Source organism: Pelodiscus sinensis, chromosome 1 (genome assembly GCF_049634645.1).
Source record: "Pelodiscus sinensis isolate JC-2024 chromosome 1, ASM4963464v1, whole genome shotgun sequence".
Taxonomy (NCBI): domain Eukaryota; kingdom Metazoa; phylum Chordata; order Testudines; family Trionychidae; genus Pelodiscus; species Pelodiscus sinensis.
In genome coordinates, this window is record NC_134711.1 from 9,247,170 (window position 1) to 9,268,528 (window position 21,359).

At 44.9% G+C, this 21,359-nt stretch overlaps 1 protein-coding gene across 8 annotated transcripts in view; it reads right to left on the reverse strand.

Moving 5' to 3' along the window:
• Positions 1-738: 738 nt before the first annotated feature.
• SFMBT2 (Scm like with four mbt domains 2) overlaps positions 739-21,359 on the reverse strand; it is a 209,178-nt gene continuing 188,557 nt past the window's right edge. For 4 of the 8 annotated variants that reach the window (XM_075925987.1, XM_075925989.1, XM_075925990.1 and 1 more), the window contains exons 17-21: positions 17,264-17,439; positions 16,343-16,515; positions 11,789-12,037; positions 11,494-11,622; positions 741-8,672 (exon numbers count right to left, since the gene is read on the reverse strand). In XM_075925987.1, the coding sequence (XP_075782102.1) occupies positions 8,532-8,672; positions 11,494-11,622; positions 11,789-12,037; positions 16,343-16,515; positions 17,264-17,439 (868 nt within the window). In that variant the 3' untranslated portion in view covers positions 741-8,531. Of the gene's footprint in view, positions 8,673-11,493; positions 11,623-11,788; positions 12,038-16,342; positions 16,516-17,263; positions 17,440-21,359 lie in introns of all 8 variants that reach the window. The other 4 variants (XM_075925993.1, XM_075925992.1, XR_012903105.1 and 1 more) reach the window with 3 other exon arrangements.

Genomic DNA, 21,359 nt, shown 5'->3' on the forward strand with positions numbered 1-21,359 from the left:
AGGAGGAGAGGGAGGAATGGGGTACGAGCCCCCGATGGGGAGGACTGGGCTGGCTCTGTGGGCTTCTGGGGGTGGAACCTCTCCTGCAGCCCCCCAATTGTCCCCTCTCCCCAGATGGCAGCCTGTGGCAAGTGCAGCCGGGCTGATGGCCGAGTGCTGTGATGTGCCCAGTGTGGGTACTCCGGGCACTCCAAGCCAGGACTGCTTTGCAAGCGAGGCACCCCTGAGAACTGTCTGTCCGGGGTGGGGGTCGGGTCCCTTTAAGCACAGCCCTCGGCTAGCCTGAGACAGCAGCTCCACGCTCTAAGTCCTCCTCTGATGCCCTGCCGGCACTGCTTCCGGCCATCCTTAAGCCCGGTTCAGGGTCCACTTAATGTGGACATGCTAGTTCGAATTAGCAAAACTCTAATTTGAACTAGTTTTTTAGTCTGGATCCATTAGTTCAAATTAGCTTAGTTCGAATTAGTTAGTTCGAATTAGCGCTGTAGTGTAGACGTACCCTTAGAGAGGGAAGCAAGGGTAGGGGAGCAGGAGCCAGTGTTGGAGGGAGCCAGTTGTTCCTGGCTGGTGTCCAGTCCCAGCTTCTGTGCCTCTGCTTTTTAAATGTATTAAGAGCCTGCTGGCTCTTAATACATTTAAAAATCAGAAGTGCAGCAGGGAGGACCCGGCGTGAGCTAGGACAGCTGATTCCTGGCTCACGCTGTGTCCCCCCCCCTCCAACCACCTCCTACACACACTGTGCTGACAGGCTTTTAATAAATTTGAAAGGCAGAGCCACAGCAGGGTTAGTTCCTGGGCCAGGCGCTCACCCCGCTGCGGCTCCCCCGCTTATCGATGGAAAATCCATTGACGAGTCAATTAATTGAAAACTAAATTTAACATCCCTATTCCACTCCTTGCCCTTTTTCTACGCTGTTGCCCTGTATTCAATGCCCTGCCAAAGACTCTTCACCAAGCTGTTACAGGAGCAGGGCCTTCGAATGCACAGTCTTTAGACTGGGTCGCCTTGTCTCTTCAGAGCACTGCAGCTTCTAGGGCCTGGGCCGAAATAATAATGGGCTGTGTAAACTGGAATGGAGTTAAGCCCCTTTACAGCAACAGAGGATCCGATCCAATCCCTTTTAGTATTACCTCCCCCAGAAACAACAAACTATCTGAAAGTACTCTCCCTCAGGCACAGACCAAAGAACACCCCTGGTGTAATTTATTATGACTTTATTAACAACGCGGCTTACAATTCTTCAAGTAAAAAGGGGATTTCTTTCATTTTGAATAAAAATTAAAATATAACTCTGAATATAGATTTTCATTTATTTACATGAAAACATATATACAGAATACAATCTTACAGCAAACTAACCACATGCCCTTCGCCCTGTTGAATTTGGAAAAGTAAAAACACCAGCAGGTTTGGGGGTTATTTTGTCACACACCAACAGGGCTATATACATACAATCAAAATCAAATCTGCGATACAAACTGGAATGCAAAACAGCCAAAGGACTTCTCACGGACACCACTAACAAATGGGTTATGCTGCTGGTCACCATTCTCTTCCCCACCGTTATTTGGTGGGACGATCGGGTGTAATTGCTAATCTTGTTTTCATTCTGAATTTACTGACCTAGACAATACAGACATTTCTTGCTATTGTTGAACGGTTTTACCAGTGACACAATCCAATGTCTGGAAGGGTTACTAACCCTGCCCATTGTCTAAATGGTAGGTAGCAGTTCTTAAATATCCACACAAGCATTTTGCCTGCAATCAGGTCTGTACAAGAAGAGAACTGGTTTACATCCATTAATATTCACCAAAGGTCCAATCCAGCAAAACACGGAAGCATCTGCTTATCACTAAGCAGAGGAGCCGTCGCTTTGGTTTCCCGGCAACTGCTCACATGTGTAAAGTTTATGTTATGTTTTAGGCGGGCCTGATCCAATGCCTATTTACCTCACCAAGTCTGTCTCTTCAATGGAAATTAGACCAGGACCTAAAGAAGGATACACAAAGGTATCGAGGCACCTAGCTCGCTTTGAAATCACCTAACATTATTGAGGCAGGGCCCCAAACTCAGAAGTTCTCGCCTGGTACCAGATCTCCCCACCCCCAAAATACTGTGATCTTCCTCTCCTGGGACACATCTCCTCACATTAGGGCTGTAAATACCATTTAAGAAAAGTCAATTGTTTAAACAACAATATTTCATTTAAATGGCTACCGATTAAGCAGGTAGGGCCAGTCTGTCTGGTGTGTTAGGGCCAGAGCTGCTCCAGGCAGTGGGGCTACAGCTACTCCAACCAAGCAGTGTGGTTGGGCTCACTTTGGCCAGTGTGGGGCTGGCTGGCCAGCCAGGGTGTTAATAGTTAAGGCAGGTTAACTGGAAAGATTAATTCTTACTGGTTAACCAGTTAACACGGTAGATCCCTACCTCAGATGGAATGAGTTTGCCAGAGAGAGGTAGGCTGCTGAACCCAGAAACTCAGGGGGTCCACAGGAAATGGAACCCCACATCCTGCTTCCCTCTGCCCCACAAGTGCCCTCTGCAGCCCTGGCAAAAACTAACTTCCTGCCTTTCTGAAAACTATAGACATTGCATGTATTTCTATTGACTGCCATGTTTGTCTCTATTGACACATGAGTTTTTAGCTGCCAGGAATACATTTGCATCAGAAAAAGAAAGTTCAAAATGGCCTGACATTTCTGAACGGTCGTGGGAACTGGCTCGATCCACAGAGACACCGAGCCCCTGCCGCTCCCACTGAAGTCAATGAAAAGGCTCCGGAAACTGCTTTTGAAGTGGGCAAATCTAGATGTTGGGGCCTGGCCGTGGCCAGCAGGATTTGAAAGATGTGCTGCAGGAATTCAATGACTTTCAACCAAAAAGGGGTTCAGATTATATTCAAGTGGAGACAGGCCAGATTTACAGGGATTTAGGCACCTCACTGGTCCATTTTCAATGGGAGTCAGGCACCTAACCTCCTGGGGAGCTTTGTAAACAATATGAGGCACCTTTAGGAACCTAGGTGCTGTGTACACAGATAGCCAGGCAGTAGTGTAGACAGCAATGTATCACTCCTCTTAGTAAGGGCCCAGTCTGCAAGGCGCATCACTGGAAGTTTCCATTGGGCGTTGAAGTGCTCTCAAAGTCCCCAGGACTGGACTCCGGGGCTCCAGCCTGCTGCTCCCGAGGCAGCGCTAGGAAGGGGTGGAACATCAGCCCCTGGAAGCTGAGTGTCAGAGGAAGCAGCCTTTACAAGCAAACACCGAGGACTGGAGATCATGATGTCACCCAGAGGTGACAGGGGCCAGGGGCAATGGCTTCCTGGCACTGTTGTTAGGCGGGAAGAGGGGGCTCTCTACCTCCATGGAGCATCAGGGGAATATTCTAACCTGTCTTGTGGAGGGGTGGGAGGAATCGTGTTCTGGAGCAGGAGCGAAGGGGCAGGGAGCGATACAGGAGCTCACCCATTTGGGTTCTAAGGATGAGGCTATTTCACCTTTGGGTTCTCAGGCTGGTCCAAGATGCCAGTGAGGAGAGGGGCCCATTCGCATGGGACCAAGGATATTAGGTTTGCATCCCATTGAAAATGGTTTAATAAGACACCAGAGAGTAGAGCCATGGGACCTAAAGGGCAGGAGCTGGATCCACGTCATACAGGGGTCACTGGAATATGGTGCAAAGCTGCTGCTGTCTTCCCTGCTCAAGGGGCTCAGCATGGGCCAAACACAGACTCCAAAGTGGTGCTGTGGACAGAGACAGCACCGCTGCACGTTTTCTTCTTGGAACATAGCCACTCTCAGACCCAGCCGGCTGGGCAGGTTTAACGTACCTCCTTCTTGGCAAAGGAACCCAGTGCTGCCTCTTAGCCTTAAGGAATGACCTGCCAGGGGACAATCATGTTCCCAGCCTTTGGCCATGGCCACCAGGGTCAAGCCCTTTAGATCTTCCACCTCCAGAGGCCACATCTGCATGCCACGATCGATCTTCTGGAGTTCGATTTAGTGAGTCTAGTTAAGACTCACTAAATCAAACTCAGAAGGCACCCCCACCAGCATCCGGTACTTCTGCTCTTGCGAGGAGCAATGGAAGCCCATGGAACATTTGTTCCCATTGGCCTCCCACTGTGGGGATGGCGCCAAGCTCGGCTTAAGGTAAGCCGATTCCAGCTATATATTCTATGAAGCTGCAGTTGAGTACCTTAAGCTGAGCTGCCGCGTCTAGTGTTGACCTGGCCAGAGATAAAATACGCCCTTCAAACCTCAGTCCCCAGTCTAAGAGCCCAATTTAGAACCGGGGCAACAAGATGCAGCTTCATCAAGAGAATCTGCACTTGATTACACCCATTCTGAATTTGATCCAACACATTTTAGGTGAAAATGCTTTGTCTGATTAATATTTCACCCCCCAAATGATGTGTCCTTTATCCTAAAGCAATATTCATTCCAACTACCACCCTGGCAACACACTATTCTAAAACCTTGCTCATTTTTTGGGAACTCGAATTCCATGCAGGGAAGAGTCGTGCACCACTTCTGATATCTGCTCAGATCTTGATGTGACCATCTGAGCGCCATGTACAATTAAACCATGTTTGGGATGGGTTTTCCGTTACATACATAAAGATAGGTTCAGAAATTCAGCTCTACTTCTCTGCAAAGGCAAATATAACAACAGACTATGTCTGTCTGATACCTTCCCACTCACTATTCTAGGTGTCAATATAACAGAGCCACACAGCACCAGTTTAAGGTAATTTCAGAATGACTAAGGACTTCAGGCCACAGCTATCTGCTGTCTCCAAAAGGAAGAGAGAAAATCAACGAGGAGGATTCAGAGAAACAAGTTCAGGGTGCGGTGGGGAGGGAGTAGAAATATACAGCCGATGTGGGCTAAAATGGGCTGCTTTTTTGATAGATGTGATTTAAATCTCACTGATTCTTGTGCACATAAAGAACCAACAAGCAGCAACAGCTCCCCTTGTTACTTTCATGAGACTGCATGTCATATCGCCTCCCATAGGTACAGATTTTTGATTTTGCTGGGTGATGCTCCTCTGTGCCTCCTCCCTTTCTGGCAGGCCTCGGGAAGAGAGGGGAAGGAAAAGGCTAAGTAGGGATGAGGGGTAGGGTGCAAGAGGCTGAGTGGGAAGGGACCTTGAGAAAGAGCATAGAGGAAAGCAGGGTCCAGGCACTGGGACCCACAAAAGATGAATCCAGCCCTATAGGTGCTAAGCACCTCCTATTTTTTCAGTGGGTGCAAGAGCCCTGGAGCACCCACAGTCAGCGCCTATGCCACCACCCCACATCTGCCCATTCCTAATGATCTCAAGACTGGACATTATGCTGTGTGCAACATGTGCAGCAATCCTCATGCTGTTCATTCTTCCATGTTGCAGCTCCAGCAATAGCTATACTTTGATGGATTTCCCTTTATCAGCACTGCGAGTGATCCTACATTCCTGTCATAGGCACCAAGGAGCTTGAACATGTTAAACTCATCCATGGGCCGGATTCTCTGGTGAGCTTCACAGTACGGCAAAGGGGCTGAAAATTCAGTGGTACCAGGTAGCCCTTACCTAGGGTAGCTCAGGAATGCTGTGATCCTATGCCACACTCCCCAGCCTGATACAAGTGCATGTGCACGCTGGCTTTCATGTGTTAGCTATAGTCTCTTGGCACTACTGCCAGCTGGCAGAGTTTAGAGCAGCCTCAAGGATGCTCTAACTTGTGCCAGGGTGGAGAATGATCTGAGCTGCACAGGAAGCTAGAACAGGCTCCCTGACGCGCCTTTCAGTTGTCCCCTATGCCAGCTAGGCAGAGAAGAGAATAGTTCTTTAAAATGTTCACAGGACATTTCCCAAGAGATGGTAGGCATTGAAAAAATTAGAGTGTTATCAAGGGATCAAAAGCAATTACCAAAAAAAATTATGATGACATGGGAGTCTGCTAGATTTCCAGTGGAATTTCCATTTTAAACCCCACTTTGTAATGCCTTGTAAGGCAATTTAAGGGTAAATTCATTTGGCAAACCAAAAGTCTCAGAATAGGAGCAGCTACTTTCTCCTCTTCCTTTAAATAATGATCCTTTCAACTTTAATACCAGGATCTGCAGGACAAAGCAGCTGAGTCTGGTTCTGATTCTTTCAGTCCCCCAGGGATGAAATGTCTGTCAAAATCAATAGGTATCTGGCAGAATCCAGCCCCATTTGCCGCAATTTCTTTGTAGCCAAACTCCACAAAGAATGAAATTAATGAAGAGCAGAAACAACAGCACCAAAAGGCTAACGAGAAAGACTCATTGAGAATCGACAGGGCCTCCTGAGTCAATAGTCCTTGCATAAAACATGCCCCTAAGCAGGTTTTGATACAGTACATAATGGACATTTCGGAGTCATTACACTGCAACAATAATCCATAGAATTTAAGGAGTCCTCAAGAAGGAATTTGGATGGTAGAACCCAATGGCTGTAGATTATCAGTGGGCTTCTCAATCAGACCCAAGACAGCTGCAGTGGGCCAGTGTAAATAAGAAAACAGCTTTAAAGGAAAACCTAAAGAGAACTGAAACCAAAACTCTCTGGTAAAGTGACAACGTTCAAGATCTGGGCCAAGAGGGCAAACACTCTGGCATTCAGAATGAAGACAAAGATTAACAATTCTCTTGCCACAAGATTTCACATGGCAATATCCTAACAGCCCTGAGTAAAATGTTTATCACAAACTCAAGACTTGGGCAGAGCTCCCTGACCGTTGTGTACAATGGGTTGTTTGTGGCTTCACAGGAAGTCTATTGTTTCTCTGGAAGCTGGGGTAAACTTGATGGTTTGGACTGAGTTTTACTTTTTGGGGGCAATTCCTCTGAACTTTAAAACCAATGACACCCCCTCACACAATCTTGGTCTTGATTCTAATCCCGCTTTCGGCAGTTTCACAAAGGTACTGACCTCAGTGGAGTTAGTCCGGAGTCATACCAGGCCCAATGAGGCAGGGGGTGGTGGGAGCACATGAGAAAAGGAAAAATCCTGGCCCAAACTCCTGGTGTTTAATTCAACTCTTTATCCTCACCACACGGATGCCCTGGGCCAGGTTCTCTGGAACTGTCCAGTTATTTTGCATTAGTTGCACTGACTGGAGAAACACAGAACAGCTGGTGCATATGAGTGTGTCTGGACCTTGCTAGACATAGGTACAAAAGGAAAGGTTGGGCCAGATCCTCAGTGTAAATTCACACCCCTCACAGCTGAAATTGGGCTGAAATTCCGATCTCATGTACCCCAGAATAAATCCAGGTGATTCTGCTGACCTCAACAAAGGGGTGGGCAATAAGTAGTGTCTGGGCTGAACATGGTTCACTAGACCCGGTGGGCTGCTGGATGCTTTATTTACCTGCACTTAGCCTCCTGCAGCTCCCGCTGGCCACAGTTCACTGTTCTTAGACTACGGGAGCTGTGGAAAGAGATAGCCTAGCCCATGCCACTTTCCGCAGTTCCCAGTGGCCGGGAACAGTAAGACGTGGCCAACGGGAGTTGAGAGAGGCCTTAAGTGCAGACACGTAGGTAACAAAAGCATCCGACCAACCCTGGCAAATTGCATCCGGCCCGCAGGCCGCTTTTTGCTCACCCCTGCCTCAACAGATTAGGCAGGTGAAATTGAAATCAGACTTGGCTCCAAAACCTCATCCTCAAATCTGAATTTCCTTGTCTTCCGGGGGATCAAACTCAGCCCTCAAATATTAAATGGCTACAACTTAATGGGCTTTCATATAAAATACTTCATGCAGGTGCGATGGCAAGAATGAAGGAAGTTCTGTACAGATCCAACCACAAAGAATATCAGCTTACTGTACACAGCTATACTGGGCTTGGGACAAGTTTCTGGGTACTTGCTTTGATGTGCTTTGATGCACATATTGTCAATCATTGTATTTGTAACTGATACAACAGAGAGCGTGGTTTGGATTTCCCTTTTAAAAATCCCTCGACAGTGTGTGCCTTCTTGCCTCACTGTGATCTCTCTTTCTTGGCAAGACTGAAAAGAGAAAAAAAGCACATTGATCATTAGGATCAAAGTTGCAGGACGGCATGGGTCACTTTAATAATGATCACTCACATTTCAATATGAAAGAAGTGTGTTGGCATCACTGAAGGGATCGTATATGTCCAGCAATTGAGCTCAAGACACCACAATCAGCTATAAAGGCTTGAACATTGTCCCTATGGAATGTGTTTGCTGTTGGTAGGAAAACGTTTTTTTTTAATGATAAAACCTTCTGCTCTGTTACGGCCTTGCTCCCCACAATGTAACACTTTTGGGAAGGTTCTCAAGAAGAGATGGCAGCAATACTTCAATGTGCTTTACAAATATGGAAATATCCATTCCGCTTGGATTATTTTTTGAGTTTTTGTTTTTTAAACAGGAGGTGTGTCGGAGCTTCTAATTCCAAGCATTGGGGGGGGGGACCCCAAAGGAGTTGTGACGTTAAAAATAAAAGAGAGAGAGAGGAGAAGGAAATTCAAGGAGCAGCAGAGTCAGTTGGCGTATTGTGCATAGAAAGCAACTTTTACTCGCTCGATCTGGTGACACAACTTGATGGCTGGGCCAAGTTTCAGCTCCATGCATTCTTGCACAGTTGGGAGTGTCAGTAGCAGAAGTGCTTGGCCATCAATGTCCTAGGGAAAGAAGAGACAAGAAATTGTAGACTACTATGCAGAACATGAAACTGCAGAACAGTAGGTTTAGGGCTTGTAAAAGCTGGACTGACAACCTGGGGGAGGATGGAGTCTAGCCACATGGCAGGCACATATTAGCATGTATGATCTCTTACACCTGAGATCCAAAACCCACGGAGTTAGGTGCTACAGGAACAGTCCCAGACCCAAACAGCTCACACTCTAAATCAGGGGTGGGGAACCTCAGGCCTAGGGGCCGGATGTAGCCCCTGGCTTGCCTGGATCTAGCCCTTGAGTCTCAGGAACCCCCACCCCTAGCACTGTTGAGCCTGAACTGATGCTCAAGCCCCTCTGATGCCTCACCATGGGGCTGGAGCACACAAAATCTACTAGCCTGGGTCCCCCTAGGCTTTGGTGTGCAAGGGGAATGTGGGGAGTGTCTTTCTGCTTCTCAGTCAGGGGCCATGTCAGTCAGGGAGGGCGTGTTTTGTTTTTGTTTTGTGCTTCTCACTTATGTGCAGCTCCTGACTGATTTTTCTGTGGGTCAGTGGACCCTAACCGAAAAAAGGTTCCCCACCCTTGCTCTAAATAGACACAGAAATCAGAGGTACTACTCTTCCCACTGCACGGGTGGGGAAGCAGGGTCCGGAGAGAGGCCTTAGATCAGACAGGAAATGGAGGACAGAGCAGGAAGTTGACTGTAGAATTTCTGAGTCCTATTCCAGTGCCTTAACCACAAGACCATCCTTCCTCTCTATGCTGCATTGGCCACTGACCTGGAAGGAAAATCTCTAGGCTGTAGAGGGTGGTTCAAAGCACGCTGCAGTCAGTCTTTGGCTTCCCCTGCTACTAACAACAGTGCTAATTCTAGGGTGGCAACATGGCCCCGGGATACTGAATGAAGTCACAGGGCGCCGATACAACTGTTTATCTGATCACTCCAATCTCAGACACATTTTCAGACACAACCAGTGGGGTTTGGCTTTGAATTGCAAGTGGAAGATTTGCATGATTCTGGGATGCATTAACTGGAGTGTTATGAGCAAGACATGAGAAATCATTCTTTCGCTTTACTCTGAGCTGATTAGGCCTCAGTTGGAGTACTGTGTCCAGTTCTGGGCACCACATTTCAAGAAAGATGTGGAGAAACTGGAGAAAGTCCAGAGAAGAGCAACAAAAATAGTCTAGAAAACATGAGCTATGAGGCAAGGCTGAAGGAATTGGGCTTGTTTAGTTTGGAAAAGAGAAGACTGAGAGGGGACATGATAGCGGTTTTCAAGTATCTAAAAGGGTGTTACAGTAAAACTCCATTAGTCCGGCATCCAATGCTCCGGGACTCCTGATGGTCCGGTACCATCAGGAACCCGGTGCTGGGGCAGCCGGACAGGCTTCCCCCATTCAGCTGCTGCTGAAACTGACCAGCAGCTGAATCGGGGAAGCCGGGAGCAGAGCAGCTGGGGTGTTGCCGGGTTGGTCTCGTAGCGCTGCCCCTCGGGGCTGCGGGACCAACCCGGCAGCACCCCAGATGCTCTTGGGGACGCCTGGGGTAGAGCAGCTGGAGTGCTGCCAGGTTGGTCCCGCAGCGTCAAAGGACGTCCCCAAGAGCAGCTGGGGTGCTGCCGGGTTGGTCCCGCAGCCCCAAGGGGCAGTGCTACGGGACCAACTGGGCAGTACCCTAGCTGCTCTGTCCCAGGCGTCCCCAAGAGCAGCTGGAGTGCTGCTGGGTTGGTGCTGTAGCGCCGCCCCTCGGCGCTGCGGGACCAACCAGGCAGCACCCCAGCTGCTCTATTGCAGGCATCCTCGATTCAGCTGCTGCTGAAACTGACCAGCAGCGGCTGAATCAGGGATGCCTGGGGCAGAGCCAGACTATCGTAAGGGGGGGCTATGAGGGGTCTGGGGTGGCATCCCCTCCCACCCCACTCCAGACCCCTCATAGCCCCCCCTTCTGATAGTCCGGCATAGCTGATAATCCGGCATCCCCTAGGTCCTAAAGGTGCCGGATTATCGGAAGTTTACTGTATATAGGGAGGGGGGGGGGAAATTGTTCTCCTTGCCCTCTGATGATAGAATAAGAAGCAATGGGCTTAAACTGCAGCAAGGGGCATTTAGCTTGGATCTTAGGAAAAATTTCTTGCCTATCCGGGTGGTTAAACACTGGAATAAATAAGGGGGTTGTGGAATCTCCATCACTGGAGTTATTTAAGAGCAGGTTAGGCAGACACCTGTCAGAGATGATCTAGACAGTACTTGGTCCTGCCGTGAGGGCAGGGGACTGGGCTTGATGATCTCTCGAGGTCCCTTTCAGTTCAATGATTCTATGATTTCTATCTTCTTCACTAGTTGCCTTAGCTGCCCAATGCCCCAGATGAAAGAGATTTTAGAACCATCCTCTGCTGGTTTCCTCCTTGGTTCGGCTGGTTAAATGAAGAGTTCAGGTCTTTAAAAGCCAACAACCAGAATCTGAATATATGACCATGGGAGGAGAAAAACCAAGGAGTCAAAGTGCAATGAGCTTTGCAACATAGATAACACAGTAAAGGTCAGAACGAACAGTCTAGACTGCCGCGCTGTGCCGGATCAGCTGATCGTCGGCACAGCGCGGCGACCATTTTTATTTTAATGAAGCGGGGATTATTTAAATCCCCACTTCATTGACTATGCCGGGTAAATTAGTTTACATGGCTCTGTCGACAGAGCTATGTAGTCTAGACGTACCCTAAATGAACAAGAAAGAGCTATCCTTCATAAAAGCTCAGTTGCTGTGAATACACACCCTTAATTCAGCATCTGCACCAATGAGAGGTAAGATGAGGCTGCGTACCTGTTCCTGAAATATTTTGGCAAGGGGAGCGCAGTCTGTCAGTTTAATAAACCTCACAACGTCAGTCACTGTCCACTCCAATGGATTGCTGTCGAGGACGAGTTTCTCTTCCTCTTCTTGCTTTATTTCCTGCAAGAGTCAAAACACTTGAAAAGAATGTTACAGTGCCCAGAATTATTCATCAGTAGAGAATGTGGTGCTCTCTGCAGACTGTTAACACTTGATACAGAAGGTTACATCAATGGAAGAAATAGTGCCAGTAATTGAGAGCTATGCTGTCCACTGATATACTCACTTCCTTGAGTTGAGTGCACTTCTCTCCTTCAGTGTATGACAGAGACTGTGTTTTGCGGCCCCTTCTAGCTCTCTCAGTGGGAGGAGGTCTGTCTGACTCTGTGCTGCTTCGTAATGTCACTGCTCTTCTTGGCCGGGCTGAAGGTACCTCAGCGGAGGAGGTGTCAGTCTGGTCATCGCGTAGCTCTGAGCTGGTTTCTTCACTTCCTGTCTCATCTTCCACAGCATCTGGCTCCTCCTCTTCACTTTCCTATAGCGAGATCGTTATGGAAACATCAGGACATAAGGTTGAACATGAGACCAAACCTTACTCTCATTGACTAGTGTCAATCCAGAGTAACACCGCTGACATTATCTGAATTGTACTCCCACAGATGCCACAGTATCATGCCATTTAGGACCCCTAGTTAAGAACTGATAACAAAACTTAGGGTACATCTAAACTGCACTCTAAAATCGAAATAAGATATGCAATTTGCGCTAAGCAAATTGTGTATCTTATTTCGATTTTATTTTGAAATAGGCTATTTCAAAAATTGGCGCGTCTACACAGTGCCAAATTTTGAAATAAAGGACTATTTCGAGACATCCCTTATTCCTCGTAGAATGAGGTTTAGAGGGATTCCAAAATAGCGCGTCCGTTATTTCGAAAATTATTTTGAAATAGCAGACGGGTTCGTTGGACCCGGGGTAGCTATCCTGGGATATCTCCAGTACCGCAAAACAGCCTTGCAGACTAGGGCTGTGTCTACATTGGTATCCCTTTCCGGAAAAGGGATGCTAATGAGACACATCGCAATTGCAAATCCGCGGGGGATTTAAATATACCCCGCGGCATTTGCATTTACATGGCTGCCGCTTTTTTCTGGCTTGGGGATAAGCCGGAGAAAAGCGCCAGTCTAGACGTGATTCTCCGGAATAAAAGATCCTCCGGAAAAGGGCTTATTTGCAATTGCGATGTGTCTCATTAGCATCCCTTTTCCGGAAAGGGATGCCAATGTAGACACAGCCTAGAAGTACCCCTGGTGTTAAAACAAATTTATATTCCTACCTTTTTAAAATGTCAGTGAAAACAAGTTTTTCTTTTACATGTGAATATTCCTCTGTAGTGCTTTGCAGCTATAACATTGAAATCTTGTGCTAAGGCTTGAGAACTGGGAAATGAAACTGATGAGTCTTTTTTTCAAGATGAAAGAAGATATACAGCAATCAAGATTTTAAAGTATTCTCCTTTGAATGTCTCAAAATGATGAAAAAATGTACCATATACTTTGATAATCTACTCTAATTCCCATGACTGTTAAAAAGAAACACTAGAGCTAGTGAAAAATGTTTTGTTTAAAAGGTTTCTTTTGCTGGAAAATACTATATTCACTGAAATATTTAGAAAAAGTGTCAATTTTGATGAAATTTTGTTGAGAAATAAAAACTGAAACAAGGCTTTTTCATAATGTTAAAATGTACCTCTTCGTATTTTCCAAGTGGAATATTTAGATTTTTCATTTCAAAATGACTTTTCCAAGGGATATCCATTGTTTTCATGCAAAAACTGTTTTAAAAGATTTTAAAAGTGAAAAATTGGAAAGAAATGTTGTGATTTTACCAAAAGGAAACATTTTGATTGACCTGACAGAATTTTTTCATAATTTCATTTAGCGGGAAATTGAAATGTTCTGTTTTTCATTCCATTTTGGAATGGAAAAAATTTTTTTTTCCCTTAAAATAGGAAATCCGCCTCCTTGACTGATTTAATAAGCATAGTATTTTCAAAGCTGTATCTCTACAATGACCCTCATAAACAAAAAAATACTGGACACTGAACATATATACGTAAATGCTCACAACAGATGCTGCTCAGAATGTGATCTTCAGTTTAGTAGCAGTGCATAGTTTTGCCCACATTTAGGTTTTCTGAATGAGAAATCAGAATTTGACCTAGGATGACCATACTTTAATTCTGCCATCATTTTCAAACATTCAAACCCATTAACTCAGAAAGGCTTGAGTGGATATTAAGGCAACCCAGTTTCTCTTGTCTTGTAATTGATGACTTTGTCTGTTACCAGAAATCATATCACATATGTGAAGTGAGTTAATAATGACCGTTCAGGGACACACAAATCTTACCACTCTAAAGCCAGGTCTACACTACGTGAAAAGTTGACCTAAGATACGCAGCTACAAGAATAGCATTGCTACTGTCAATGTATCTTAAGCTGAATTTCTGTGGCCTCCCCACTGCAAGAGGTTGATGGGAAAAACTCTCCCACCAACTCCCCTTACTCCTCATGACCCCGTGGAGTACCGGGGTCGACCGGGCAGCACCAGCAGTCGATGTAGGGGGATTTAGACCTGCTAATTGAATCCTGAAAGATCGATCTCTGGAACATTTATCTCAGAGAAAATGGAGACCTGGCCTAGGAATAAATGTATACAGCAGAGGTTCCCAACCTTTTCCATATGGGAACCCATTTTGACAATTCAGGAAGACTTGGTGACACAGGGCAATTCAAAAACAGGGGGGAGGAGGGAGGGCAGAGCCACCTGGGGAGACACTTGGCGACCCTTTTGAAATGTGATGGTGACCCATATTTGGGTCCCGACCCATAGGTTGGGAAACCCTGTTATACAGGAAAAACTGCGCTTGGGCTAGCTGACCTGAGCTAGACAGAGTCTAGCAAACGTGGGGACAATATTGGTGAAGGCAGAGCAGCATGAGTTTCAAGTGCATGTTCTATAACCCTGGCATGTACCTTCAGCATATACTTGGCTCACTAGCAGACTCTGAAGCTCACACTTTACCGTCTTCTTTTCTATCACTACTTATGGTAGCTGGATTTAAACTAGCACAGGCAGGTTACCCTTTGTACAGCCTTTGCTGTGTAGACAAACCCTAAACATCACCAAGTCTCAACACTTCGTTTTACTTCCATTTGTCTCACTTGTTTAGTGTGTGATCCCAAGGTCACTGGAGATAGTGGAAAGGCTCACTGACTTCACCTGGTTCTGATGTGTGTATGACTTGGGCCCAAGTCCTACAAACATTTGCTTCTTGTCTACACTGGTAGGGTTTTTAGCTATAACTCGACTGGAACAGCTATGGTGGCAAGCCCCCTTAAAGTTAGTACCAAAAAGAGTACTTTTGCAGATCTATAGTAGAACCTCAAAATTGTGAACAGATCCGTCAATCACACAGCTCATTTGGAATTGGAAGTGTGCAATCAGGCAACAGTGAGAAAAAAATACAGTACAGTACTACTAAAAAATAAAGGGAAAGTATATAAAAAGGATTTGGCAAAGTAACAAAACTGTTTCTGTGCTCGCTCCATTTAAATCAAGATGATCAAAAGTAGCTTTTTTCTTCTGAATAGTAAAGTTTCACTTTACAATGATTAGTTGTACACTATTAAAAGAACCATAATGGTTTGTTCAGAGTTACGAACAACCTCCCCTCCTGAGGTGTTTGTAACGCTCGCGTTTTACTATAGCCTGTATCAGTTACCTGAATGAAATAAGCAAAAGGACTCTTTTGGCAGTATAACTGCATCTACGCTAGGGATTTGGCCAGCAAAGCTGTGTCAATAGAAGAGGGATTTTTTTCACACTCCTAATCAACATAGCTATATCAGCAAAGCTTTTTTGTTGAGACCAGGCCTCAGTAGGTGCTTAGCTTTAGCCACAAGCCATGCCATTGGTTTCGCATAGTCAACTTGTGTGTGGAAAGTTACGCATGTGGATAAGGACTTGCACTGGGTTAATTTCAGATGCTATGTCAAACCAACTTAGCTAAATCAGCTGCAGAGACTTGGGAGGTACTTATTTCTATTCAAGAATAGTTTATTTAGTTTAGGTTAGGTTGACTAGGCACAGGCTTAAGCTAAACCAAAATAAGCCACTTTTAAACAGAAATAAGAGTGTCCAAATGGGACCAGGTTAACAATACCAGTTCATGCAGGTGTGTAGACAAGGCCTGCTGCATCTTTGCAGGATTAGATTATAGAGTCTTTAGGACAATCTTGTCTTTCATTTGTTCTGCAAAGCACCTAGACCAATTTTTAAGTGTTGTGATCTTAACATATTAAGCAACCAGGAATTAAAGGAATACTGGAACCTGTGCTGATGCAAGTGTCCTTACACAGTTCCTTTCTCCATTTAGCATTTGTATTGCAATAATATCTCAGAGCCATGAACCCACTGTGTTAGGTGCCGTACAAACACAAATAAAAACCCAGCCATTCCTCCAGCGAGTTCACAATTTAAGCAGGAGACAAGAGACAATTGATGGATGCAGACAGAAAGACAGACTGAGGAGCACGGGGAAACAATGAGCATGTTAGCTTCCAAACTATTGCCAAAGTTTTGTAGGCATCACAGCAAAGCAGAGCTGCAAGGAGAGATGTGAAGGGGGACAAGGAGGTGGTTTTCGGGATATTTTATGGGGAGTTCCTCCCAAAGGCAGAGGGCAGAGTACAGGTGGAAAAGCATTTCAGAAAAGCAATGTAATGCGCGGAGCAGGGTTTGATAACAAGGCGAATGAGCATAATCCGACTTGTACCTCTGCAGATCCCACAGCGTTAAAATCGACAGCAGATGGCTTCCTTTTCTTCTGCACAAAAATGGATTTCCGCCGCTTTCTGCGTCTTGCTGGTTTGATGTGCCCACTTTTCATGTTGTTATTTTCCCCAATTGGAGGCTTGATGATTTTTTTCCTCTTCCCATAATAATAGGCTGGAGCAAAACATATAGTAAAAACATAATGTAACCACAAAGAAAATTAAGCTTTTGTTTGCTTTATGCTATTGATACATTGTAATACATCTCTCCTGCACAGCAGCTTTTGTGGGGAACTTTAAGGACATCATGATTGTCAGACAATGTCTGAATGAAGAATCAAATACCCGATACCATCTTGGCCTATTGTCACAAAATGGGCAAAACTATTACAATTTAAATAGCTAATGATACATGTTTATTCATTACCGTTTAAATCCTGAAGTCTTTACTTAATACTTACTTAGCCAAAATGTTTGCTGTTAATTTTGGCTGGTAATTTTGCCTGAATAAGAACTGAATAAGGATTCTGATCTGTGTGTGACACTACTATAAATCTGGGGTGTCTGTCAAAATGTATGGCATTGCCCTGGTTTTACAGCTGGGCAGCCGAGGCTCCAATTAGACCATATCCTGAAGTTCAGAGCATAACAGGCCTAAATTTCAAAGATGCAGCTGCCATCAGCTTCAATAGGAGCTATTAGCACTCAGCTCTTCTGAATATCATTGGAAATATTCAGAACATCCGAAAATCAAGAAAAGAAAAGAAAAGAAAAGAAAAGAAAAGAAAAGAAAAGAAAAGAAAAGAAAAGAAAAGAAAAGAAAAGAAAAGAAAAGAAAATGTGTTTTAAGACTATACCATGAACCTCCTTCCAATGCTCTGATTCCTTTACAGTGACAGGGCATTATTTTATCTGGTACTCACTGTATTTTGTTTTGGTATGAATGGAGCAGTTCTCGGGACAGACTTCAGAGACCAGCACAGGGCTAAACAAATTTGGACAGCACTCCAGTTTTGCACAGACTCTTCTGCAGAAATCTGCCACTTGATCAGACGTTCGCACAATCTTGACTGTTGCCCTGTATGTTTTCCCTCTGTATCTAGAAAAGAGTATTGCAAGATCACACATAACTAATGGAGTGAGAACTTCGAATGCTATACACCCAATCCTGCCTTCTCTAGTAAGCAGATTCTCCTCTCAGTGACTCCAAGGGGAGTGGGACCAATGTACTGAAGGCCAGAGTTAAGACATATTGGCTGTAACAACTGTATTTCAAATACAGGTTGAACCTCTCTAGTCCAGCACTCTCTGATCTGGCAAAATCCATCATCCAGCATGAATGTAGTTAGCCCGATGTCTAGTTATAATGGGTTGGCTAAGTTTCCCATGGTCCCATAAAGCTGGTTTACAGCCACCAGTCCTGGATCTCGGTGTTCTGTGCTGTTATTTAGCTCTAATTTAACCTTAAATGTCTTCTAAGAGTCCAGTAAGCAGTGGAAGGGTTGGTAATGCTGCTAGATAATATTGACCTTCTATGGTTTGGCAAATTCTCTGGTTTTGCACTAGTCAGGTCCTGAGGGTGCCGTATTAGAGAGGTTCAACCTGTAGACCAAAATGGGGAAAGGCAGGGTGCAATTAAGGTGCCAGGTGATGTTACAGACAAGGTATTGAGCTGTGGGTTTAGTAAGGAAAGGGCAACTGGAGATTGGCTACTCGGGGAGAAGACGAGAGAGCAGAGAGTCAAAGATGACAACAAGGTCCCAACTGTGGGAGCTGTCAATGGTGATACTGGATTGCATTGCAATCCTTTATTCAATGGCAATTTAGGAGGAAAACTAAATATTGTTTGAACTTAGTTTTTACTAAACCATAAGTGATCAAGAGTCAGCAAGGTGCAAATGGCACTACTATTTCTATAATAACTGCAAACAGTGCTGGGGTGTAATTAGAATGACATCCTGCTTTACAATCACTGACTATAGGTGCTTAATTCCCAATGAATTCAGTGGGAGTTAGTGCCTAAAAACATTTACAAAGTCCTCTCATGGGTTTCCAGTAATCTGATTGTCTGTGAGGCTCAAGAGACTCCAATGGGTGTGCTGTACAGCATGGAAGAAATGATCCCTTTCCCCTCCTAAGAGGGGAGAGAACCTTACTGTCCCATTGCAGAGATGTCATGACTGTCCTGGAGCTGAGGAAGTCATGGTTAAAATGGATTTCACAAAAGCTAATGTGAACAGAAATCATTCCTATGGGAAATAGGAACAAGAAACCAGTCTTTCCTAGAGGGTAAATCCCTCCCTTGATTTCATAGAGGCATAGACTTTAAGGCCAGAAGGGACAAGCAGATCATCGAGTCTATTTCCTGTATAACACAGGCGGGAGAGTTTCATCCAGTTACATCTGCACTGAGCCACAATAAAATGTGCTGAGAAAGCAAAGCTTCCGGAAAGACATCCAGAGGTAATCTGAAGACACCAAGAGATGGAGACTCTACCATTTCTCTTAGCATTTTGCTCCAATGGTTAATAACCCTCTTTAAAGGTGTCCTTATTTCATAGTTGTGGAATATAGTGGTGTTCCTGGCCTCTGTTTGTTTGGAAATAGGTGACAGGAGAGGGATCACATGAGGATTGTCTGTTGTGTTCCCTCAATCTGGGGCATCTGGCATTGGCCATTGTCAGCAGACAGGTTACTGGGCTAGATGGATCTTTGGTCTGACCCAGTATGGCTGTTGTTAAGTTCTTATAGTTGGATTTAAATTCTAGCCATTGGTTCTTGTTGTATTTTTTATCATTGGGTTAAATAGCCCTTTAGCATCTGGTAGTTTCTCCTCCTGAAGGTACTTCTATTCCTTAAGGCTATGTCTATATTGGCAAGATTTTGCGCAAAATCTTGCCGCCTGTCTACACTGGCTGAGAGTATTTGCGCAAGAACACAGACGTTGTAATGTACAAAATCAGTGCTTCTTGCGCAAATACTCTTATGCTCCCGCTCAGGGATAAGTCCTTTTGTGCAAGTGTTCTTGTGCAAGAGGCCAGTGTAGACAGGTAACATCAATTTTTTGCGCAAGAAAGCCCGATGGCTACAATGGCCATCGGAGCTTTCTTGCGCAAGAGAGCGTCTACACTGGCACGGATGCTTTTGCGCAAAAGCAAATCTTTTGCGCAAAGGCACATGCCAGTAGACGCTCTCTTGCGCAAATACTTTTAACGGAAAAACTCTTCCATTAAAAGTATTTGCGCAAAATCATGCCAGTGTAGATGCAGCCTAACTGAAGTCATCTCTTGATCAGTACAGTAAACCAGCATAAACATCAGATAAATGGAGTTAACCCATTTCTCACTGAACGAATATGGAGTTGAGGTTATTTCACCCACTTCTTTTGCTATTGCAACACCACTACTCTGTCTTCTTTCCTACCCACTAAACAGTCGGAGCTTTCAGTACTTCACGGCAGAATCTCGTCCTTAAACGTGTACTATCCTTGTGGCGCTGTGGTCCTAAAGAACACAACATTGTACTACAGGGCCTGCAAAAAGCTGGAACTCACAAGAACGAAAAAATAAGCAGACCAATCTCATTTCATTGTCCAGGTGAGATACAAAGAATGAAGAAACAATATGGAATACAAATGGGATTTTTATATTTTTGTCTTGATGCCAGTTGTCATTAGTGGCTACAGGTATAAAGTAGAGTTTCAATCACGATTTTGGTCTCTGCAGTCTCTCTCTAAGCTGTAAAACATGATTTACTAATATTTTCCATGCATCCCACTTTTTAAATCTTTTAACACTGAAGTCATTAATGAAATCTGAACTACCCTCTGACAGCCTCAGGAAAAGACCTATGGTAACTACAATTAGAAAACCATTTTTCCATTAGTGTCACTAAAAAGATCATTGTTATTGATATATTTTCCACTGTGAGAAGACTCATTTTGCCAGCTACTTTCACGCATCCTGCACTAATAACCTGGGTGTACTGTAAGACTTGAAAGTTCAACAGTATAAAGTGTTGAATGAAGCTTAGTTGAACAATCTTGCTTTTCTAATTACATGTTTTACGTCTAAAGCCAAAGGAAAAAGAATCTTCAAAGATCCCTACAGTAATGACCCATATAGGAGAATTTACAAGGAGAAACCAGCTTAGGCATCTTCCAAGACATTAAAAGTTTGTGCTAAATAGATATTTCATATAGCAAAAGTTCTGAATAGTACTCCAAAAGCTGTGTCTACACTGGGCCACTTATTCCGGAAAATCAGCCGCTTTTCCGGAATAAGCTGCGAGCTGTCTACACTGGCCCTTGAATTTCCGGAAAAGCAACGACGCTCTAGTGTACAAAATCAGCCGCTATTCTGGAAAAACTATTCTGCTCCCGCTCGGGCATAAGTCCTTATTCCGGAACACTGTTCCGGAAAAGGGCCAGTGTAGACCGCCCAGTAGTCTTTTCCGGAAAAAAACCCCGATCGCGAAAATGGCAATTGGGGCTCTTTTCCGGAAAAGCGCATCTACATTGGCCACAGACGCTTTTCCGGAAAAAGGGCTTTTCCGGAAAAGCAGCCTGCCAATGTAGACGCTCCTTTTCCGGAAAAACTGAAAAAGGAATAGTATTCTGTTTTAAGCATTTCCGGAAATTCATGCCAGTGTAGACACAGCCCAAGTGCTTAACTATTTCAGAATTCAGCCAATAGGTGACTGGAGCCATTCTGAATAGACAACTGACTCACAAACACTGAATTCCCTTCAATAGTTTTTGGGTCCAACCTCTTTCCCTGCTTACCTCACTGGAAAAAAAAATCAATATGAAGGACAGTCTTGCAGACACAAAGTACCCAACAAAACCACCCCTCCATCCTTAAAAGAAATCGCAGTACTAGACACTCTGAAGTGCATCGGTGTCACTAAATATGAGCTGGACTCTGCTCTTCATGGTCGTTGAAATCGAGTGCAGACTGGGACCTCTACAGATATAAATGCTTAATGTTTCGGAGTTCCTGACTCTTTGAAGCATGTGGT